The sequence below is a fragment of the Haemaphysalis longicornis genome, unplaced genomic scaffold, assembly GCF_048455015.1.
Source record: "Haemaphysalis longicornis isolate Haplotype H1 unplaced genomic scaffold, Haemaphysalis longicornis Haplotype H1 scaffold_4, whole genome shotgun sequence".
In the NCBI taxonomy this organism is placed as follows: Eukaryota; Metazoa; Arthropoda; class Arachnida; order Ixodida; family Ixodidae; genus Haemaphysalis; species Haemaphysalis longicornis.
The window spans coordinates 18951250-18973709 of record NW_027526361.1 but is presented as its reverse complement, the minus strand read 5'-3'; the positions used below and the strand labels follow the sequence as shown (position 1 = coordinate 18973709).

At 45.5% G+C, this 22460-nt stretch overlaps 1 protein-coding gene across 1 annotated transcript in view; it reads right to left on the bottom strand.

Moving 5' to 3' along the window:
- Positions 1 to 425: 425 nt before the first annotated feature.
- Positions 426 to 22460, bottom strand: part of LOC144178331 (cytochrome P450 3A11-like) — a 36606-nt gene continuing 14571 nt past the window's right edge. Inside the window, exons 6-14 of the mRNA XM_077706091.1 lie at positions 17041 to 17129; positions 14211 to 14356; positions 12204 to 12319; positions 10419 to 10563; positions 9093 to 9253; positions 8656 to 8747; positions 7314 to 7457; positions 6288 to 6450; positions 426 to 821 (exon numbers count right to left, since the gene is read on the bottom strand). Coding sequence (XP_077562217.1) covers positions 741 to 821; positions 6288 to 6450; positions 7314 to 7457; positions 8656 to 8747; positions 9093 to 9253; positions 10419 to 10563; positions 12204 to 12319; positions 14211 to 14356; positions 17041 to 17129 — 1137 coding nt within the window. The 3' untranslated portion in view covers positions 426 to 740. The remainder of the gene's footprint in view (positions 822 to 6287; positions 6451 to 7313; positions 7458 to 8655; positions 8748 to 9092; positions 9254 to 10418; positions 10564 to 12203; positions 12320 to 14210; positions 14357 to 17040; positions 17130 to 22460) is intronic.

Below are 22460 nucleotides of genomic sequence, written 5' to 3'. Positions count from 1 at the left end.
AAATAAGTGTTCTGTTGAGCTGCAGATTGTCATTACAATTGCATGTGTAGACACCAGGCTTCACCGGGTTTGCAGCTCGGTGTGTCTCTTCGATGCCACTCTTCAGGAGACTGCTTCGAAGAAAGTGGGCTTCTAATGCGTCTCTCCTTCCGGACAACACAGGAAGCAGTGGGAATTCCGCACATTATCAGGGATGAAGTTCCGTCTTCCGCATTGTGTTTGTGCGCTGTTCTCAGGGCATGGCGATTTATTCTCAGAAAGCGCGGATTGCTGCAAATCCGTCGGGAATAGAACATAATAGGTTCGAAGAATATTGACAAAAGTGTCTCTGCCTTATCAATATCCCTTTTCCTGAAGTCGTGCTTCGAGCGTAAGCCTAATTCAATAAGAGCACATAAACGCCTTGTTGCTCTACCGTGTTTGTGTTACACCTTGCTTCTCGCTTGTAAGAGGCGCAAGATCATTTTACAAGCTAATAGCTTTAAGCTATGTATGTACCGGCAGGTTAGGGTGTGAATTATGGCGAAAATTTTATTGAGCATGTTTTGCTGCAATTCTTGCCAGCCATTTTTAAGAGGCATCATAGCGATTGATAGCGGCCATGGGATTAATACACAGAGCTTTATGCCGCACAAAACCAAAACAAAACAATCACGCTATCTTCCTATATATTCCGCGCGATAAAAGCGAATACTGTTAAGACTAAAAATAGAAAATGATGGCGGTGGATTATTGGTCAGTCAAGGATCCCGCCTCCTTATGCCGACAGTTACGTCTGACGACGACACGACACCAAATCCTTTGAAGAAGTCCAACGGAACCTGAAAATAAAGCGGAGTTTTGTGAGCCAGAGATATTTTACTGCACAAATTTACATTGTTCTTCCCCAATTCAGAAAAAAAAAAGTTTTATTCGTACATGGACCACTAGCTAAATCCGTAGGTCAGTTCACGTTCCTGATAGCCTGTGACGGCAGGAGTTCTTTGATTGACATGGATATAATTCACAACTCCAAGTTTGCGCTCGCCATCTGGTGATCAGCGCGGGCAACTGCCGAGCCAGGTTTGAACCTCCGTGACACCCCGCTTGTGCAACACAGCTGCGCCAATTTGTTATCTTAACCTCTGAGATCATCATCATCATCATCAACAACAACAACAGCCTATTTGGGTCCACTGCAGAACGAAGGCCTCCCCCATTGGCCTCCACCTATTTCTGCCCTGTTCTGCCCGTGTCCATTCCTTGCCTCCTAATTTGCTTATTTCATCTCTTCATCGAGTTAATGGCCTTCCCCTTCTAGTCCCGTCTCGCGGTGTCCATTCTGTTGTCCTTGTGGTCCACCTCTTGTCCGTTCGTCGTACCGCATGGCCAGCCAAAGTCCATTTCTTTTTCTTAACCTGAAGTATGATATCATCTATCCGAATTTGTTCCCTAATCCAGGTAGCTCGTTTTCTGTCCCTAAGCATTACTCCTAACATTATTATCCATGGCACGTTGAGCGGACCTAAGCTTGCTTTCTAATTAATTGTTAAGCAAGTCGCCAAGTTCCCGCTGCGTATGTCATCACTGGCAGGACGAATTGGTTGAATACCTTTCTTTTTACGGATAGAGGCATCTTAATTTTCATTATTTGCGAGTGCTTTCAGAATGCACCCCATCCAAGTCATATTCTGCGCCTGATTCTTTTCTCGTGGTTTGGGTCCTGGTCAAGGTAGTTATATTCTTGTACCTCTGAGATACAATGTTGTAATGCAGCCACGCGAAGTCGTGAATACGCGTTTTCACCGGGGTTCGCTGGAAGCAGCCAACGGTCTTCGAAGGGCGGTACGGACCTTGCACTTTAGAATAAGCAACATGGTGGTTCACTTCAAACACTCCGCCCAGGCGACTACCTTCTTCCGGAAATATCGACGAGAAATTTTTCGTTTACATTCATGTGCAGCACGCATTGGTACAGCTGTGGTTCTATTTAGTTTTATTCGCCCTTGGAACCTGCAATGACGTATTTTTTCTTAGGGCAACATACAGGTACTAATTTGGTTAAGATGGTTTAGACCCTAATGCCTAATTTGGTTAAAAAGGCTGTAAGGAATAAACCCTGAGATTTGAATGCCCGCAGAGGAACTCAGACACGTGCGCTGAGCCTTGCTGACGGCGACTAAACCGGCGTCGGGCACAGCTGTAGCCAGTATACGTCCAAAGCTTCGGCTGCACTCAGCAGGAAGTGTGGAGAGCTACTTTGGTGGTACACAGCATGGTATGTTTGTCTGTGGTGCTGCTGGGTGTGGATCATTGTTCTTTGTCTCAATAGCACGAAGCGAGTGTGCGGGTCTCATTTAGGATATCCCTGTAAAAACTGCCTTGTGCATTGAACAATCATTAAGAGGATGCTGTCCAATTAATCACGAAATACTGCAACATCGTTTAAAAAAAAATTACCCACAAAATTAACGCCCGGCAATTGTGTTAAAATTCGACATATTATTTAGCTTGGGAAAATTATTCGGTATCACCTCACAAGCATCCAACGAACGGGATTACCTGGATGCTTACAGGAAAGAAATCCCGTAGTGCGAGCACTGCGAGTGTGCTGCTTGCGAGTAGTTCGTAATATGGTTCGCATTATTATCAACGTTTGCCTTCCCGCAATATTTCGCGGTGTGCTACGGCGCCTTGTACACTGGCGACTATGTGATAGATGGTTCGGCGTGACGTATGAGGCTGGATAGCCTCTTAGAGAGCGAGTCAGATACCACTGAAACTTAAATCCGCGCTCAACACGCCCAGGTAATACATGTAAAACAGACTTGATTGGTTTTCAACACACGACCTGGACACAATGTGAGGTGCGTTAGTTGAGGCCTACAAATTAATTTAACACATCCTGAAATATTGCAGAAACACGCATTTATAGATTTATTCTTGCCATAAATAAAAATGCCATCACTTGAACTAACGATTGCCTTAGTTGCTAAGATAACGCTGCGGTCATAACCGCCTGACATTGGCGGAACCCAACAGTATTGCGTCACGGCACGTTACGTAAAACCTCTGAGAAGATCACAGAACATCGAGCTCATTGTGGTTGTCATTTGATAAATTCTAATTTCAAGCGCGCTTTCGCTTTTAAGATCGGGCAAATAGGCGACGCAGGCGCCTTGCTACGAAGAACGTGGAAAACGCGCTTACAACCAGCGCGAAACGGGAAAGGAGGACAAACAAAGAAAAACAGTTTGCCGCCTCCTTTTCCGCTGCGCACGCCAAATGCTATTTCGCACAGCTTGTAATCCGCCTAGCCGTCGTTGCATTGCCCGCCACATGAACGTCGCGTAGTGCTTCTGCAACTCTCTTTATTCCGATAGATTTTCAAAATGTGCCCCCATACATGTGGCAGTTCACGGGCAGCGAATAAGCGGCACACGAAGGGGCCTGCGACTCTCAGGCAACACTACTGCGCAACAATAATCGCCTTACGCAACCTCAAGCTCACGCTAAAGGCCTTTCATCTGGACCCAAATTACGTACTGTTCCTCAACTACCAGGATTCTGTTCCCTCCTAGCGGTGGCGCTGCCCTCGAAGCCTATCCTTAATAATCGATTAGCAGTGATAGTGCACTCTAGCTTGCTGAAACACTTCGATTAGACGATTCGACGACATGGATTGACCGCCTACACCCTTGCTTCACTGCAAGTGACGCCTAAAAGCGACAGCGCGCCTCCTGCCCGGTAACGGCAATATTTCTTGATTTGGTTTTGGATTTATTATTTCGCAAACCATACCACAATTTAGATTTAAGGCCGCATTATCGGCTTTAATAATTTTGCGTGAATTCATCATGTTTCGCTTAAACAGGTCGTGACGTATGCCCGCATAATTGTGACAAAACGCCGTGTATCAAGGCACTCAGCTTACAAATATTCCCCACAAAGCTACATATGCGCGTTGTTTGATTCTGGCTGCAGTGACAGTTTTCCTGATGGAGGCGAAAAAAAGAAATACCTTTCTATCAAGGTATAGAAGCATGTTAAATATCCCCAGGTGGTACTTCGTAGCCGTTCACAACGCCACTTCTCATACGCTCGGGTTTAGCTTACACGCGCGAGACGCCCAAAATTTGAAAATTTTATGCCACGTAACAGTGTACACCAAATCCATGAAAAAAAATCTGAATTGTATTTTAAGAAGTTGACAGTAACAAAATAAACAAATTTTTGTACTCAATATCTGGCGTTATGATCTAGTAAAGTTAGCCAATTTGCGGGTGAGGAGTGAGTGTTGAACTCGCGGACACCACAAAATATTTCTACTCCTAAGTGTATTTTGTTATTTTCCCACTCTTTGTAATATACAAATAGAGTGTAGGGAAGTTTAGAAATACTGCGTGGTACTTTACAGCCACTGGTGCGTAGCTTAATTTCAGTCACTCTCGGTGTTATGAGAGATTTGCTCGTCATGTATTTGCAGAAGCTGTTCGCAGAAGTCGTGCGCGTACTCACACAAAAACACCCGCGCGCCGAGACGCGCTCCTGCATTTCGCAGGTGTGGCGTGTGCTGACATCACGCGTCCTCTTTATTGTCCGCTGTACTATCGTTCGGTTTCCCCTGCTCGGCCGTCACCTCACCGATGTTTCATACTCAGTGTTAAAGCGTTTTTACGGCTTGAGCCTCTAATACGTGCTCATAAAAAATACCGTTAACTGATGGTTTCCGGCTTTTGCTGGTTTAATCCCAGTAACGCAGCTTTCCATACAAGAATGGTGGGATGAAGCCTTCAAAGCCTTCATTATGCGTGTACTTTATACCTGAGAGTATGCAATGTGATTCGCATGATATCTCGCGAGTGCTTTTACAATTTGTTTCATGATTATCAAGGTATGTAACCTTGCGCGTGTGTCCGGGGCAGTCCCCTGGTCAAGCCTCCTCAACGAGCGGCTTCTTGCGGCTGCCCCCTCCTTTGTCAAAATGGAAAATAAAGACTTTTGACTGTTTTTAACCCTTAAATGCTCATAAGGTTTCTACAGAAGATAAATGAGCGAATTCTTCCACGAATACTATTTATTAGGCTGCGAACACAACTAAAACAGAGAAAACACTTTTGGTCACAAGGAACAAGAAGTACATTAATGGGAATATTCTTGCCTGTGAGCGTTCAGGGGGGCCCTACTTCTGCGAAACCATTGCGAAACACTGAACCGGGCAAAGGGGAACCTTGTGTGTTCTGCAAGGTATCGTGAATCGCATGTCATTTTTTTTGCTGTGGAACAATATCTGAGCCGCTCGTAGGGCGTTTCCGCCTGTGAGAAATGCGGTGTTGACTACAAAAAACCATCTTGACCTCCCTAACAATACATTTGCTCATCTTTTCACCTGTTTGACCCTGCAAACCTTTTATTTTTCCTTGCTTCCAAAACAGGTTTACTTGCTAAAGAAAGATTTTAACAGCCTCCCGAAACAACGCGTCGATGCGTCAAAAATCACCGGTGTACATGTTTTCCTCGGGAAGCTTCAATGAAGCTTGTGGCTGTAAACGAAACTTAGGAATGCTTTTTTGTGCGGAAGGGAGCGCATTCCCCAGTGGCAATAATTAAATTCACGTTCTCCAATTATGTATCTGCTCGAATTGGCGTTTGACAAGCTGACAATGGCTGCAATGCTATCACTTTCTGCATCTTTTGAATTTTGAATGGGTAAGTACAGCTGATTCCCCATCAATATAATCATCCTCACTCTCCTTCGAGTGGCCTGCATTGTCAGGATGGGAGTAAAACAAGTTGTAAACCGCTTTCGCAGTCAGGTGCCAAGCGATATAAAACAAGAAAGAAAATACCGAAAAAATATTAAAACGCGCTGAAAGCCCGTAGAGAACTATGTTTCCATGTGGTAGACCTGATTAAAGCCTTACTCATAGTACATAAAAGCAAAAAAATGGGACGAAAAACACCATAGTACACTAGCTAAGACATCAACCTATCATATCAATAAAATGTACCCACTTCATAATCCTCATCTCGTTTCCCTTATGGTGCTCAATTCTCGGAAGGTCAGACGGATAGAAAAATGCTGCACACATTCACAAAAAATGCAGTAGCACCTAGTGGGACTAATATAAAATAACAATTTTTTCCCTCTAATGTTTGAAAATCATCGCACTAGATGTCGCCGCAGTACTGCGAAGTAATACGCAACCTTACGGGCTATGGAGGCATTTAAATGAAGTGGGAATTAGCTTTCCCGCGGGCATTTAAGGCCACTCCCAACCAGGAGAATAATAGAAGAGGTGTTTCACCTTCGTCTTTTCCGTGCGCACGAACACTGCATTGCGCACTGAGTGCATGACGGCCACTTTGGCTGCGTGTAGACCGAGCTTCATGCCCACGCAGTTCCTCGGACCGGCTCCGAAAGGCAGGTACGTGTAGGGCCGGATGGACTGGGCGTTCTCACCAATGAACCTGCACATAAAGGCAGCAGGGGAAGCCGGCCGCTGGTCAACTTGCTGAAGGCAGTCGTTAGAGAGGTTATGCGTTTCATCCATTAACAGTGTTTTAAAAGAAATGTGAGCTGGTAATGCGACGTACTGAACTTCACTTGGCGATGCATAGCATCAGGGGACAAATAGGCTGACGAAAAAAGGGACGATGTCCTGTCACCCGATGTCGCACTTACATGACTCGGAGGAGTGATGCATTAAAGAGGAGTGCACTTGCAAATCGTAAAAGGGAGTAATGCTACGCTCGGCACTAACGTCATCTCTCTATTCCTCTCGAGAACAGCGATTACAACCCTCTCCCCAATAAAGAACAGTGTCGTGATACCGTGCCACTAACCTGAAAACGAGTGATAGATTTGCAAGGAGTGCGCTTCACAATTTTTGTTTCTTGTCTGTATGATTTAATGCAAAGGGGTCACGAAACATTCCCACCGAAGTGTGTCTCCTCCCGGCACACCTCTACCAGCTACAATGACGAGCTCTATAAAATTTCTGTCGTCCCTCCTCTTACCTTGCTTCCTGGCACTAGAATATGTTGCACTGATGCTGCACTGTCTGTTCCCTTCAATTTCTGTTTTTGCAACGAATATTCCCAAGCGTTTCGGGCATTTCCTTGGTGCGGCAGTTGCTGTTGTACTCAAGAAACTAGCGTTTGAGTTCTGCAATCTCTTCTGCGTTTCTCTTTCTGTGGTTTCCTGAAGTGTGATTAGCGGTATACCGACACGCGAACATCTATTTATACTTTCGGCTTTGTTTTCGTTTGCATCTATCGCTCGCATCTATGAACGAAAGAATGGTTCGCATTAAAGAATGGTTATAGCTTGCCTTTCAGGAGAGAATACGTGAGGGTCAGGGAAGTTTTCTGGGTCGTGGTGCATGGCGTACACCGGCACAGCCACCACACAACCCTTCGGAACCTTGATGCCCGTGTCAGCAAGAACGTAGTCTTGAACCGCTTCCCTCTCGAGTCTGCAGAAAAAGTGTATAAAAGTTGTTAATATAAGAAAAATGATTAATCGAGTAGAAGTTTGGGTAAAACAAATTTTATGTCGCACAGACGAAAAGTTGATTCCTCTTATACAAGTCACACGCGTCTGTTCGCACTTTCCTCCCATTTCTCAATCATAGCGTTTAATTCATGGCAAAAATGAATCTGTTATATTATCCACATGCACTTTGCGCATTTTATATTATTAATTGTTCTTAATTTTTAGGTGAAAAATTAGTTTGCAAAATACTGAGCGATGGCGAACACCCACAGCTCTGTTTGTTCCATTTTTTAATGGGGGTAGTTTGGTAAAATGCGACCTCTACAACGTATACTCAACTTGTAGCAACTCTTTGCGCCAGAGCGTGCACACTCTTTCGCATGACTCTCACTAACATTCCTTTAATATCTAGTGCAGGGCTAACAGTGTTTAGGCTGCGCTATGAGCTCGACTTGGAAACTTTTGTGTACAATCGTCAAAAGTGTTAACAATAACAAGGAAGCGGGTGCCACCCTATGCACGGAGCGGCACATTACGATAGCCACCGTCGCATCTTCGGCGGCTGATAATCGGTGCTCATTAGGCTGACATTCTCCACTCGGCAGCTACAGCGCATGCGCACAACCTCGCTGATTACGCAGGGACCATTGCAAGCTGCCGCTCCGTGCATACGCTGGCATCTCGTTGTTTGTTGTTGTTAACACTTCTGATGACTGGACATGGGCGTGGTGGCAGGTGCCGACCATTAGTGCGAGCGCGAGTATGATGAAAAAGTCACTATCTGGTTGCCTCGAAAAAAAAAAGGATACCCTCTGACAGCAATATCTCAGTGTCTGAAATCCCCTTCCTTCAAATTTGTACATAATCGCCACACACCTGGGCCTATCCGTGCATTGAGTTTGTGGTACACAACACATTGATCTTAGGGTACAAATTTAAGTGTTTGCCCCGCGAATTGCATTTTGCGCACGTTCTGTGCCATAGTGTGGCTACCAGGGCAATGCGATGTCAACCTCGACCGAAAAAAAGAGCGGTATTTTCAAAACCAGCAATAATAGCGCTGTCGGTGTAGCTCCCGAGACGAATTGTGCAGGATTCTTGACTGTTGTAACTACGCGACACTCGCTATTCACCAGTATTCCTAAACACTGTTCTTCTTTCCCTTTGGGTGCGCTAACCTCGATGCTGGGGGGAACATCCTCAATGTTTCCGAGATGACTCCATGTAGGTACTCCAATTTCGCCACGGTCTCCATAGGAGGGTACTCTCCCTATGAAGGAAAAGATGAGTTCGGCGCAGTTAGGAAACAGGGGTTATATATGAGGCAACAGATCGTTGCTGAACCAAAAACAAAATAAAAGAAGGCGTTAAAGGCACGCACAGAAACTACACTGCCAGTGTTTATACTTCACAACTTAACGTTTTTTCTTCTCACTCAGAGTGAACGTACAATCACTGTTCCGCGCGCTCATGAAAGCAGTTCTTTCAGTAATTATACTAGTGCCATAAAACAAATAATATGAATTAGTAGACAATTTACCAAAACAGGTTGGGCTGGCAAAAACAAAGCCTAGTTATGGCGACAAATTAAAGCACAGTCGTCAAAGTTTATTACGTGTTTGGCGACGCACTCGTCGACTTCCTTCCTAAGCCTCTCCTGCACTTCGGGATTCAGGGCCAGCATGTACAGTGTGAAGGCCGCCAAGGACGACGTCGTTCCCTGTCCAGCCAGCAGGAACATGAAGCACTGGGCCATCGTTTCATCTTCGCTTAGGGCTAGCGAAAAGGAACAGAGAACTGTATGAGATCGAATATGTTTCGCTCGTTAAAGGAACTGCCCTGTATCGCACAATAAACACACGAGAAAATAAATTCTATAAAACACCGTGTCAGGAGACCTTGCATTTCCAGCGTTTTCCGCACCGTCATCAAGGAATGTTAACAATTCAATGCATGTAAGTATGGTTTTAAGCAATCAACTACAAACCCGTTTTAGTCTGTAGAAGCGAAACTTGCCGCAGTAGAATTTTTTTGTGGATACATAAAAAAAAAGAAAGGCCGCGTATCCTGCTCACTATCCTGCAAATGTCGTCAAAAGATGTTCTGCCACCTCTCCCACGTAAATGCCTATCTTCCCTCCCTTCCCTCCCGCCCTTTCGATGGAAGTGTGATAACGGAAGTGTGGAAACACCGAGGAAGTGTGATAAAGTCGATTCCATTTTCCCGCGTTTCATTGCTCGCGCCATCTACTGGAACCTTTTGTTACTGTTGAACTTTGAACACTGCCACGAGGTCCAGGCTCACGCAAGCTTTTTTCGTTAAAATATTGTTTCAACGCATATTTTTTATTTGCCCTCGCAAATATCAAGCACACATTTATTTTCAATTAAAAGACCACTGCGAATACCAGTTGTGCATTGACGTTTTGCCTAAAACATGCCTAAAGTTTTCTTTTTGCTGAACAATGTTGCTAAGTATGAAGTGTGTTTCCAGACAGTGGTTCGGAAAGGTTTTGGCTACATAAACGTTTCGTTCAATAATACTTTTAACTTTTGGCCGCGTGGCTGAATCGGGGGACAGACAGACAGGCATACAGACAGAGCGAAATTTTAGGGTCCAAGTAGCCCAAGAAAGACTCGTCTTTGAAAGAACAAACTAGAAACACAGACGGTGCCCTACGGGGTGTTTGCACCTCCACATATAAAAGGTTTTGTGGCAGTGGCATAACGCCCTAATGTTCATATGCGATCAAGGTGATAAAAGAAATGTGCCGTATGAGGTGAGGGAAGTAACGTAGCCGCGTATTGGCGCATACCGAATCTAGCTACTAAGCCAGAGATCTTGAAACGTACTGAAGATTTTTGGGAAAATATTGTCGTGGTGGTAATTTCAAACAAACGTCCGGAAGAAATATGCTCATTCATCATTAAGGTTAGCGTACCTTTCGATGGAACTTGTTCCGAGTCCCTAAACTTCGAGTCTATGTCGAATATTTTCTCGTTTAGCTCAGTTGCCTCTTTTGAGGTGTCGCCCACTACCGTGCCTTTTTGAGAGTCCATCATGAGCTGAAGAAAGTCTTCGTGCCTCTGTAAAGCAAGAATACTTCATCCAAACACCATCAGGTGAAAAAAAAAAAAAACTTCCCAGTGGATATTTCCGGTTTTATTTTTGTTCGCAGAAAGAAAACCACACGCATGTTCAGGTTTCGCAGAAGAATTAAAAAAGTTGAGGTAAGTTGTAATGCTAAAGCATCAATTGGCCGATTGAGCCAGGAATTTTGGGGGTGCCAAGGACAAGTATGTAAAGGCGCACGCGGCTGATCGCGAATGCCATTTTTGTGGTCTCTATCGGCAAAAGGCGTCATGGCCACCAACGTGTTTGTGATGTATCTGGCGAGCCACAAAAGGAAAGAGAACACTCTCGCAGCGTATCTCGCTCCGGTATGACAAAAGACGCCGCGAGCAGCGACGGTGATAGAACGAGACCGCGCCCGTGCCGATCCGGCGGCCATCAAAACAGAATGAGGCCACGACGCCTGCGCAAGCGTTAACGTCGCCGCTGCTGATGATGATTCTAGGGTTTAACGCGCCGACGCAACGCAAGCGATGAGGCGCGCCGTAGTGGATGGCTCCGGATTAATTCTGACCACCTGGGGATCTTTAACGTGCGCCGAAATCCCCTACACACGGGCGTTCTTGTTTTTCGCCTCCATCAGAAAAGTGGCTGCCGCGGCCGGGAATCGAACCCGCGTACTCGCGCTTAGCCTTAGCCACTGAGCCACCAAGCCGGGTGCGTTAACGTCGCGCCGAGCCGTCGGCGCGGGAGGAAGTGCGGGCACGCGACACGGAGCGCAAGAGACGGCGTCGAGAGGGCGACGATGCTGCGGCCAGAAAAAAATTTATCCTAAACGGGATGTAAATGTAGCCGCACCATCGTACCATCGTGTCGCCAATACAGCTTCGCTTGTCAACCACCTTCACAGAGTTGAATGACCGATAACTTTTATTTAATGTGCAAGCATTTCTTTCCGAGTACTCCGCCTTTTTCCTTCTCCCCCCCCCCACCCCATTCCCTGCCTTGGGACGCCGTACATTTGCACAAAAATGCATAATTAGCGAACTTAACCACAGGAATAACAGGTGAACTTCTAAAATCAAAATGATCTATGTGGTACACCGCTCTCATACAATTAAGACAAGAAAAAGCGCTAAAAAATACGACGGCAACCCGGATAGAAGAATCATGAACAGGCACCAACCGAGTACTACGCTTTGCATCTGCACAAAAATACATAGTTGGCCAAGCTGAGGCATTTATTCTATAATAATGAGAATGTATATCATTGGTGAAATGCAACAAAGGCAAACTACAAAATAAAACCCAATGTATATGGCTACTCATAGCCAAATCGGGCTATAAAAGCCCACAATAAAGAAAAGCAATGTAAGAATGCTTACGCATCAGCAGGCAATTCTTTGGATTTCTGCTCATCTTTTTTTCTCCTTAAGGACAGCCTTACAATGTGCTACGCTTAAAATGGGAAGATACCCTTCGGGTAGCTTCGTCCTTGACTGGCAAAATGTCAGAGATAGTCTCCTATCCGATGCCGATATTATGGGTGGTCCTCCTTTCGGTGGCCTAATTGGCCTTGTCCAACACCCGCCTGGTTATCGCTTCGTATGGCGGCACAGCGTTCGCCGAGACGGATGGTTAACTTAATACTTACGGTTTTTGACTCAAGACGACTTTTGATGACACGTTGGCTTAAGTTCTTAAAGTACAGAAGCGTGGTTGGACTGAAGAATTTCAGCTTGAAAAATTTCGCGACTCCGGGCAGAAGAACTGAAGGATAAAGAGAAAGTGTGTCACACCAGACGCATTTTTTGCAAAGCATGTCTCATAACCAATGAACAAAATTCCATGCAGTTGGGATTGCGTGCAGGCTGGGCGTGCGGTGCTGGAAGCAGTGTTGTGGCGGACGGCAGTTTCCAGCTTGTTCGCATTATCAATAGCTGTTCCATTGCACGTGCTGAGGCATTCGCGACGAAGAATCGAATTCTCTTATGCATTCGCAGCGCAGGAGCGACAAATATGTCAACCCTGTGAAGTGGCCTTATTTTTCGGGGGCACAGTTCGCTGCTGCGCAATAAGCAACGGACACACCCACCCAGGATTATGCGCCATGTGCAAAGCCTGCGTTTCCCAGCGCGTCATCAAACTTGCGCGGGCGGTGGTGATTCAGGCGGTGCAACTACCGAAGTGCGACAGTTCAGTTCCGAAATGTGCTCCTTCGTGTTGAAATACGCGACTTCAGCGAGTGCGTGCTTTGACGAATGACTTTCTGGCCTTCGTGATGGGTTAAACATCTCTCACTGCAAACGCAAGCCTTCGTCTATGGCGAGGCAGGGAACCGGAGCTTCTCGAATGGTGACACCCCAGCTCAGCCCTCCGCTTGCAAAGCTCCGCAGGCCCAACTAAGCAGGTGAGCCAATGATTCAGTAGTCTTCCAAACGCATAGCTTTGAACGTATTTATATTCGCCAAAAGCAGGCATTTTTTTTCGCAAGTTGCGGAATTCCCACGATGCTGAGCGAGACCGCGGACGAAAATTTACGGATGGCTCTTGTTCAGCATTTTATTATTGCGTGCGGTCAAAATATTAAAGCGACTGTTTGCAGTCTGCAATCACCGCTGTCGCGCCTTTGAAATCGCAGTGGTGAAACATTAGAGTCTGACAACGAATCCAAAGTCGACAGACGGTGCATGCAGCTAGTGCATATCCCCACCTGGAGAACTGCAAGATATCGACAGCTTGGCCGATATTCTGACACCTGCATACTTTTATACCCTAGCATGTATACATACTTCAGTTAGCAGTTTAGCTTGTTTTTTGCAAGAGATGAATAAATCCTGCCCCTGTGATCGAATTCAGAGATTTATGCGTAATCGTTGATGTTCTAATTTTTTACTTCAGCGCAGTATGCTGTCGGTCGTTTCCTTGACAGTGGTTAAGGCGCCGCGCTACTGTGCAGAAGGTCACAGGTACGATTCTTGGTTGATGATGATAATTGCTATTGGTTTCCCTGTTGCGGCGGGGTGATGACGTGCCATCTTACCAAAAAGTACTGATATACCCATGTCTTATACTCTTGGTTCAATACAAGCGGTGGTTAGGGCAGGCACAAAAAAAAACTTTTTTTTCCTGTTACAGGTGCTAGCTGTCCTAGGCAATATTCCCCTCTCTGTTTTTCGTTCACCAGCATTCTAATCTTTTCGTATCCTCGACAGCCTTGAAGTTAACTTCCTCTGTTCTACCCTTAAATCCTAGAGCTTCTGGAAGCCGAATATTTCCCTCATTTGCCAAGGCGATTGTTTTGGGGATGGAAGTAAAAACTAAATGCTCTCGTGTGTATGAGGTTTCGGCGCCTGTCTAGGCAGCCCAATTATATACATTAATCAGCGGAATTTAGTAGAGCGCACCTCATAGGACAAGCGCAGTTTCGGTGAGCAAAAGTTCAAATTTGAACTTTCCGAACCTTTCTGCGTTATGGTTTCAGTGGTACCTTTCACCCTTGCTTAAGAAAACAGAGGAAAATTGAAAAAAAAAAAAAAAAACTATCCACTGGTATGCTTAGCATCCAAGCGCTTCATCAAACAGAATAACTAGAACAACAAAATTGCACAGAAGCAACAGCGTATCGAAGGGCGGCTGATTGACGCTGTAGGACACTCACAGTGAATGACCAGTGAGAATGAGATGTCAGTGCCGAACGCCTTTTTGGAGTAAGTGACGAACTCGTTGCATTGATCAGAGTGGGAATCCAACCTGGTCCCGAAGGCAAACCGAGCGATGAGGTCCAGGGTAAAGTTGCCAAAAAAGCTGGAAGCAAGAGACATATTATTCAGGGGAGCACAGCAGAGGCTATAAGAATAATGTCTGCGGGCGCTAATCTTGTACATTCAGACGCCATCGATAATGCTGCACGCGCAATGAATGTCATCGTTCATATTATTATAAATTTAGAACGGGTAAAGACTGGGCAACCTGCATTCAGTTGCCGGATATTATGGGGTTACTTAATATGGTACTTTTGCGGTGCAACAACCGCGTGTACAGACAGCGCCCCGAAATTTCACCAAAATAACTACTTCATCTCACTTTACATTACTTGCGCTGTACGGACCGAGCGCTCTCATTTTCGAAGTTAAATGTATGTCTAGTGATAAATTTAGCCACTGTGGCTCGTTCTTGTGATGAAGCTTTTCGGAGCAACGACAACAGTTTTAATGATGTGGTGATAACGGGGTTTCTTGAACCATTTATCGTTGTATCAAGTAGTTCAGCTCGTATGCACAACGTCACTGGATTGAAAGCCGGTAGCGGCAACTGTTTTTCCCCGCGGATGCGGATAGCAAATACAATTGTGCACAAGACAGACCTTTTTCCCTGTAAACAAGTCTAGGCGCTCGAAAAAACAAAACGCTGTCCGCCGACTTGGCTCATACTCTCCAAGTGTCGCTTCGGCGCTTTAAATAACCGTGTTGCAAGGCATCACGGGCCTTTAACCATTCGCCCAAAATTTTTTCCAAGCAAAAATGCTTACCAAGACTATTTTAACCCTATTTTTTTGTAGCAAGGTACTAAGCGAGACAACAAAAACTATAAAAAAGGGAGCATAGAAAGTACCCACAATCGTTTTCTTTACACCGCAAACCACAGATGTTCACGTTACACCTGCCAACCGCTATTCAGCGCATGTGCCGCTGCCGCTAGTTGGCCGCGAACGTGCATCGTAGAGCATCGGAACATGTGGCCGGTATCATAAAAAATAAAATTCTTCTAAATTACAGAATACACAGTCAGCTGAAGGTGTGTTTATTGTTACAATAGGTGAAACAGAGTACCATTAAATTCGTTATCGATAGCGCGGCATATGCGAAACAGCTGACATGGTTACGTAAAGGAGTAAACCAGACAAGTGTTAACTACTGGAATGAGGCTGTCAAATAAGATTGATACTTTTTTACACATCAGAAACGGGGAAAAATGATCAAATGGGAAGCAGTATAAATATTCAAACAAATAGAAAAGGCAAGGGCAATGACAGAATACGGACAAAAGAGGGAACAAAATATATGATAAAGACCGTTAAAATGGGGGAATGGCAAGACGCTTTACCTGACGAACTTTCTACAAACGTTCACACAAGACTGATGACTACAAAGAGAGAACCAGGGCCTCCGTAGGCTTGTGGGATTTTCGCAGGCTTGTCGCATAAAACGAGATGAAGAAAATGTACGGCAACCTGTTGCTGTACAAGTTGCATTTGGCAACTTCAATGTTGAAGCGACACGTCCGGTATGGCGGTATGAGATATGGGGTTTCACTGACCAGCGATGATAACGAATCGGGCATGTGACATCACTTGTGGTCGCCTGCGAATCCTCAATTTCCCCTACCTCAGTTGAGGCATGTATTGCAAGGATGCAGAGGTTTGACTGATGGTTAACTGGTGAGACTTCACCACAAACGCCCCCCCGAGTGGCTGTACTATTGACCTAAGTGCTAGTATTTCACGTCAACATTCTGCTGTATATCGGCCATTAATGATGCATTTTCCTCGGCTTTTGAAGAGTGGTTAAGCCGGCATCACTTAGACTACCAAATGCTATCAAGAAGACAAAAGAGCATTCAACCCCAATAATTTACGGCAATTTTTTAAAATACCAAAATATAAACGTGCACGTGCAGACCTGCAGTTGTTGCGTAGCATCAATATCGAAATGAACATTTGACCTTCGAGAATTTGGAAACTTTTCTAAAGAGGGCGAAGAAGAATTGCGCTTATTTTCTTTTCGTTGTATCTTTAAAATGAAGGAAGCTTACACTTACGTACGCCGTAAGTCTTGAAGGTAGCGAAGCTGCACGCAGCCTTCGCGATCATCACGAGCATTTAAGTCTACGATTGCAGCCGATTTGCTTCTTCTTCGCTGCCGCAGCGACCTTTACTCCATCATTGTTGCTACACGTGTAAAATTCTTTCAGTTTTTTGGAAGTTAAAAATTATTGGGCATCACCTTGGACGGGGGCGTACGCTATTACGTGCCTTTCTCGTTCCGAGCAAGTGTTGCCACTATTACGGCGGACGCTGGAGTTTTTTCTGGCCAATCTAGGCCGATCTCCCTAAGTGGGTTTGCTTGGCTTGACGAAGGTTTGAAGGGTACGCTGGGCGGTTGCCACGAGGCATGCAAACACGAGCTCTAGACATTTTATTGGTTTTGTTAACCGCCGGGTGGTCGCCGCTAGGCCTGCGCGCTCGTGTGCGCGCTCGGCAATTTCTTGGTTTTTTTTAACTGCGGACACGGAAAATTATGACTTGCTAAACAGCTTCGCTGTTAAAAAAGGTTTTAGCATACTTTGCTGTATACCAGGAATTTAGCGTTTGTTTACACGCCATAGTGAGCCGTAGAAATGGTACATTTCGGCCGACGCAGTCACCGATGGCCATTCTTTAACGCCAACACTGGACAGTGGGCCTCAAATATGACTGTGGTTTGACTTACCTTCCCAGTTCTACGTCACGGCCCTCTTCTGCTGCCTTCCGGAGATGAAACACAGTCGTCTTGGTACATGCCTCTATCTGGTCTTCCATCTAAAAAAATGCCGAGGGCAGGAAACATGTGCGCATTGCCTGTTGGAATGCTTCCTTAAATACAGTTGGAGACCTCACTGTGCTCGCCCCAAGTCAACCGAGCTCGCGTTGTTTCAGTTTCAGTTTATCGTAACAGATAACAAAGGTACATTGCATGGTGATGGACCGTACAGAAAAAGGTTCCGGAGTGTGACACTGCGGTGGAACCTCTTGTGAATGAACAGTAAAATAATGCATAGAAGCAATCACAACAGAATGTGTATGTGAGTTCGGGCCAGAAGTTCACTTCCGGCGTAATTCGAATTTTTTCATGTAATTCGGAAATTAGAATAGATACCATTATTGTGTCGCACGTCTTTCTAGCAGCCCTGCGGCGAAAATTCAGAGGATCAGTTCCGTACTGAACAGCGAGTTTGCTGTTTTTTTTGGTGCGGGCCTCCTTATAAGTGGTGATGAAGGTGCAACTTTTGCTGACCATTAAATTGTTGAGTTATATCATAAGTGATAACGTAAAGATATCATGGTTGTTGAGTTATACTCAAAAGTCATGATTTTCAAGTAGTGGACCAAACTGCCTTAAGTTTTCGTGCGAGTTGAGATACCATGGTTGACTAACTGGACGTGGGGTTAGAGGAGGTTCACGTCTGTGCTTTGAGCTCTCGGCAGGAAAGGTATTTGTTTGGTGTCATGCCCATTCCGATTCTTCTTACTGCTCTTGTTTCAGTTCAGTTTAGTACCGACTATCTGTCCCATTTTCTTTTTTCCTTTGATACCTTCGCGCCATTTTTGGAGATTTGGAGGGTACTTTTCGTTATTTGCATCTTGTTTTGCCAACAATTTAGCCAAGGTTTAGCTGTAAAAGGTGTCGATTATCAGGTATGATGTGAGCGGTGGCAAGCAAAAAAGCAAGACTTCCCCTCGTTAACATTTTGGTGTATGCGGCAGAGTGCGTGTATAAAAACAGACAGGAGGGGGAATAAGTCAGTGCCGTGGATAATACAATGGCAAACGAGAGAGAGAGAGAGAGAGAGAGAGAGAGAGAGAGAGAGAGAGAGAGAGAGAGAGAGAGAGAGAGAGAGAGAGAGAGAGAGAGAGAGAGAGAGAGAGAGAGAGAGAGAGAGAGAGAGAGAGAGAAATAATGATTTATCAGAGAGTTTAGCTCCAACCTGAAAAGGAGCTGGCAACTCCAAGCATTGGAGTAATTAAAGGTACAATGGTTTTCTTAAAGAATAAGTACATTGGAATTGTTGAAAGATCACCCAAACAACCTACATACACCTATATAAAAACAAAACAAAATGGCCATAACGCGACACAGATACTCTCACCTAGATACCTAACACCATTGTGTGTTTCCACACTCATCCAGAGGAATGTGCACGCATTTAGTAGTTTTTTGCCCATCTTCGTCACTTGAAAAAACTCTCTTAAGGGAAGGAAGGATTTGGTTTGGTCACGTACATTGTCCCACTGTCCCAACAAATTCTGAAAAGGTAGGGGTGTCCGAGATAGCAGACTGAGCTTGTCACCTAATGCTTTCTGCTCGGTCACATATAGGGGGCACCCAAGCAGGACACGACGCATGTCTTCAGCTTGGTATTCACAAAAACAGCTCGTTTCATCAGCAAATCGAATACGGTAAAGGAATTTCTTGGTGTAGGCCACGTCAAGACGAAGGCGATGCAATAACGCGTTAACCGAACGACTGAGATAAGACACAGACGGGCATGAAAAGACGGGTCCACTTGGTATAACAGCGATGAACGGTATTTATCAGTCAACCTGGTTTTCAAAGTGATGTGTGTGCTGAGTTGTTTCAGATAATTTTTCACATCACCTCTGGTAAAAGGCACGGTGCTACACGTGGAATTCGAATGAGCGGTGGCTGCTAGTTGGTCAGCTCGTGAATTTCCACGTATTCCAATATGCCCGGGAATCCATGGAAATATTATTTTCTTAGTCTGCCATCACATCGCAGATGCATTTTGCCAAGAGATCGTTGTGAGTGTAAGCAACAATGGGATTTAGGGCTTGAACAGCCACTTTTGAATCTGTGAGTAGCGCCCATTCAGTCGGTGAAAACATGGTAGCGATAAAATTGACTGCAAGGTATATAGCGTAAACCTCTGCAGCCGTCAACGATCTGGGGTGCGAGAGCGTGACCCCCTGATCAATGCGGAGGCTCGGTATTGTGAAAGCTGACGCCGATGAGGTGGTTGTCGATGATCTATCGCAGTATATATACACATAATCAGCAGAATGTTCATGCATGTCATCTGCATTGCTGTCACTGTAGTTATAGATGATTTTTCGGGCATCCCGGGAATGTCAGCAGTAGTGTAAATACAGGGAACAGTTCATGGAGGCAACCCAATGCTGTGTTGCCATTTAGACACAAGGGAAAGGGCCATGATACCACCAAAGATGGCATTATAAACCTCTCACGCTGCACGCTGTTGGAGGCGGGGAACAAAAGGGTGCGTCGCATGCTGTGTAGTCAGGCTCAGGTAATTGCGGCGCACCTGCAGCACTCGCAAAGCATTTACAGGTGGCTCTCTGGATTCCGCGAGAACCATATTTCCCGACGTCAGCCTGGACACTACGAGGCAGAGACGGTGGCCTCTAGCAATCTTTGCAGTCGCGCTCATGACTATTTGACGGGACATGAGGAACAGGTATAAAATGTACTACGACCTGACGGTCAAGAGGAGCATGCAATCTAAGCATAGAATCGGATGAACAACACCATCAGGTGCCTGCGAAGTCAAGATAAGCGTGGACTACACGTTGTGCCCTTTCCAGCAAATAATCAATATGCCGGCACCACGTGAGCGATGTGTCAATGTATATACCAAGAAACTTGACATTTTTCTCGAGGGATCTCCTGACCGCCCATGGTGAGCTGTAATCCACGCAACTTTCGCGTGAAAGCAAGCATGGCTGATTTCGGTGCAGATACATCCATCCTTCGCGCACGTAGAAACTAATCAATGCTGTCAGTGCCGGCTTGGAGGTAAGCTAGGATCGACAAGTAACAAGCGCCGCTGCACCAAATGCAAATGTCATCAGCGTAGATGGTTACGTGCATCTACGGGGAAAGGAAGGCTGGCAACTTCGCTGTTACAACACTAAACAACAGTGGACGTAGCACTCTTCCCTGAGGAACTCCGTGTTCCACTGGATGATGTTGGCTGTCTCCTTGGCTGGTGCACATATATATTCTTCTGCTCTTCAAGACGTTCTCGAGCCATCGAAGTACTTTGCCACGAATTCCCATTTCGACAAGGCCTTCAAGAATGTGGAAATGACTTGCGGTGTCGAATTTTCGACTAATACCCAAAATCAGCTAATATGTTTCCTTGAGAGCGCTCTTGTTCAATAAAAGTCACCAGGTGTAGGACACTGTCCATAGTGCACCGACGTGACCTGAATTCTGGCATACATGATGGAAACACACAGATATTTCTAAAACCAACTTAATCTATAAAAGATTAGCCTTTTATATAGCTTGGCTATGCAACTGGTCAAGCTGACAGGCCGAAACGAGTCGATCGCACGTGGTGATTTTCCTGGCTTTAGGAGAGGCACAATCTTCGATAACTTCCAGGACTCGGGGATATCCTCAGCATTTTAAAATACATTGAATAAATGTAGGAGATGGATGGTCCTGCCAGCACCAAGATTGCAAAGGAGAGCGTAGGTGACGTTGTCTGGTCCAGCGGCGGCACTGCGGCGACTTCTTCGCAAGGCTTCTTCGAGCTCAGTCAGCGAAAAACCGACGTCAAGCTTTGCGTGGCACGACGTCCTGTATGTATGGAAGGATGACCTAGCGGTATTGCGACATGCGATAAACTAATCGCAGGTCATTGCCTCTGAAAGCCTTGTAATCCAGGCACAGAACTCGTCCGGAACAGCTGTTTCGGACAATTCTCTGTATAGTGCTAATATTTGAAAAGGCATTCTTGCTGCCACATGTGATCGAAGGGCGCGAATCGTATCCCACACTTTGCTGCCGTTTCTTACGCATTTTAATTAACGTTATCTGTGCTATGCAGTAATCTTCTAGCTTTCCTGAGCGGCAAGAACACCATTCAGCACGACGTCGAAATGCGCGCAGTCGTACATACTCTCCGTTTACACCAGCACTGGCCCGTGGAACAGGAATCCACTTGGTAACCTTTGTCATAGTGGATTTGACCATTTGTACGAAGGTGCCAGTATTGCCAGTGGTATACCTATAGAATGATCGTTATGAAAGTGGAAAGCACTCCAGTTTGTAATGAATGCCATCCTTGGCTGCTGCGTCAGGCAAATTCATTGGTGACGAATCAAGACAGGGAGATGATCGCTGCCATGAGTATCAGCATCCACACACCGTGACGCCTCCGATGCAATGTCTGGACAGCATAACGTCAAACCAAGCACACTACTATAACCCACTCACCTAGATACGTTGGTGTGCCGTCATTCCAAACACATAAGTTATTACGCTTAATGATTTCCTATACTAATCGGCCCCGACTGCATATCCGCTGGTATCCCCATGATGGAATATGGGCGCTGAAATCACCGCATACAAGAATTGGAGCTGGCAGGTTTCTAAATCAAGTATTAAGCACAGATGAACTCACAGTGGTTTGTGGCTCTATGTAGACACTAACGACAATGAAAATGAAGGATGCGCATAGAACTTTCACTGCAATATACTCCGGTAAAGAAGAGGTCAATGAGAACATGAGAGATGAGGGTAAACCTTTGCGTGCGCAAAGCATGACACGGCTGTGTCCATTTCGTCTCTTAGACCAATAGTGCACATAGTTAGCCAGTCGAAACTGGTCAAATACTCGAGTTTCCCACAAAGCTTGAAGTGGAAAGTTATAATAATGCACAAATGGACGAAATGTACTTGTCTTGTGGGTGAGTTCATTAGTATTCCATTGGAAAATAGCTCTCCGTTGGTATGTGTTAGACATACCCAATGTACGGATCGCAATAAAAGAGGGGGTTTGTGCTAGTGATAGCAGAGCTTGAGTTTCTGGAAAGGAACTAGCTTGTGGAAGGAGACGGACGATGGAACGGAGCGCTAAAATGAGTATCCGTATAAGAGCCTTGTCCGATATCTCTTCATCAGACTGTGGAACTGCTGGCCTCTCCGGTCGTGGAGATACGCCATTAGACTGCCCGTTATGTGTATCCAATGGTCGCTGATGTGATGGATCCGCCATAGGAGCCGAACCTGAAATCACCGTAGTGAAGTTAGGTACCAAATTTCTTGAACGAGGTGCAGGCGGGTGTGTCTGTTGTGATGAGTCAGCGGTGACTTCGGCATAG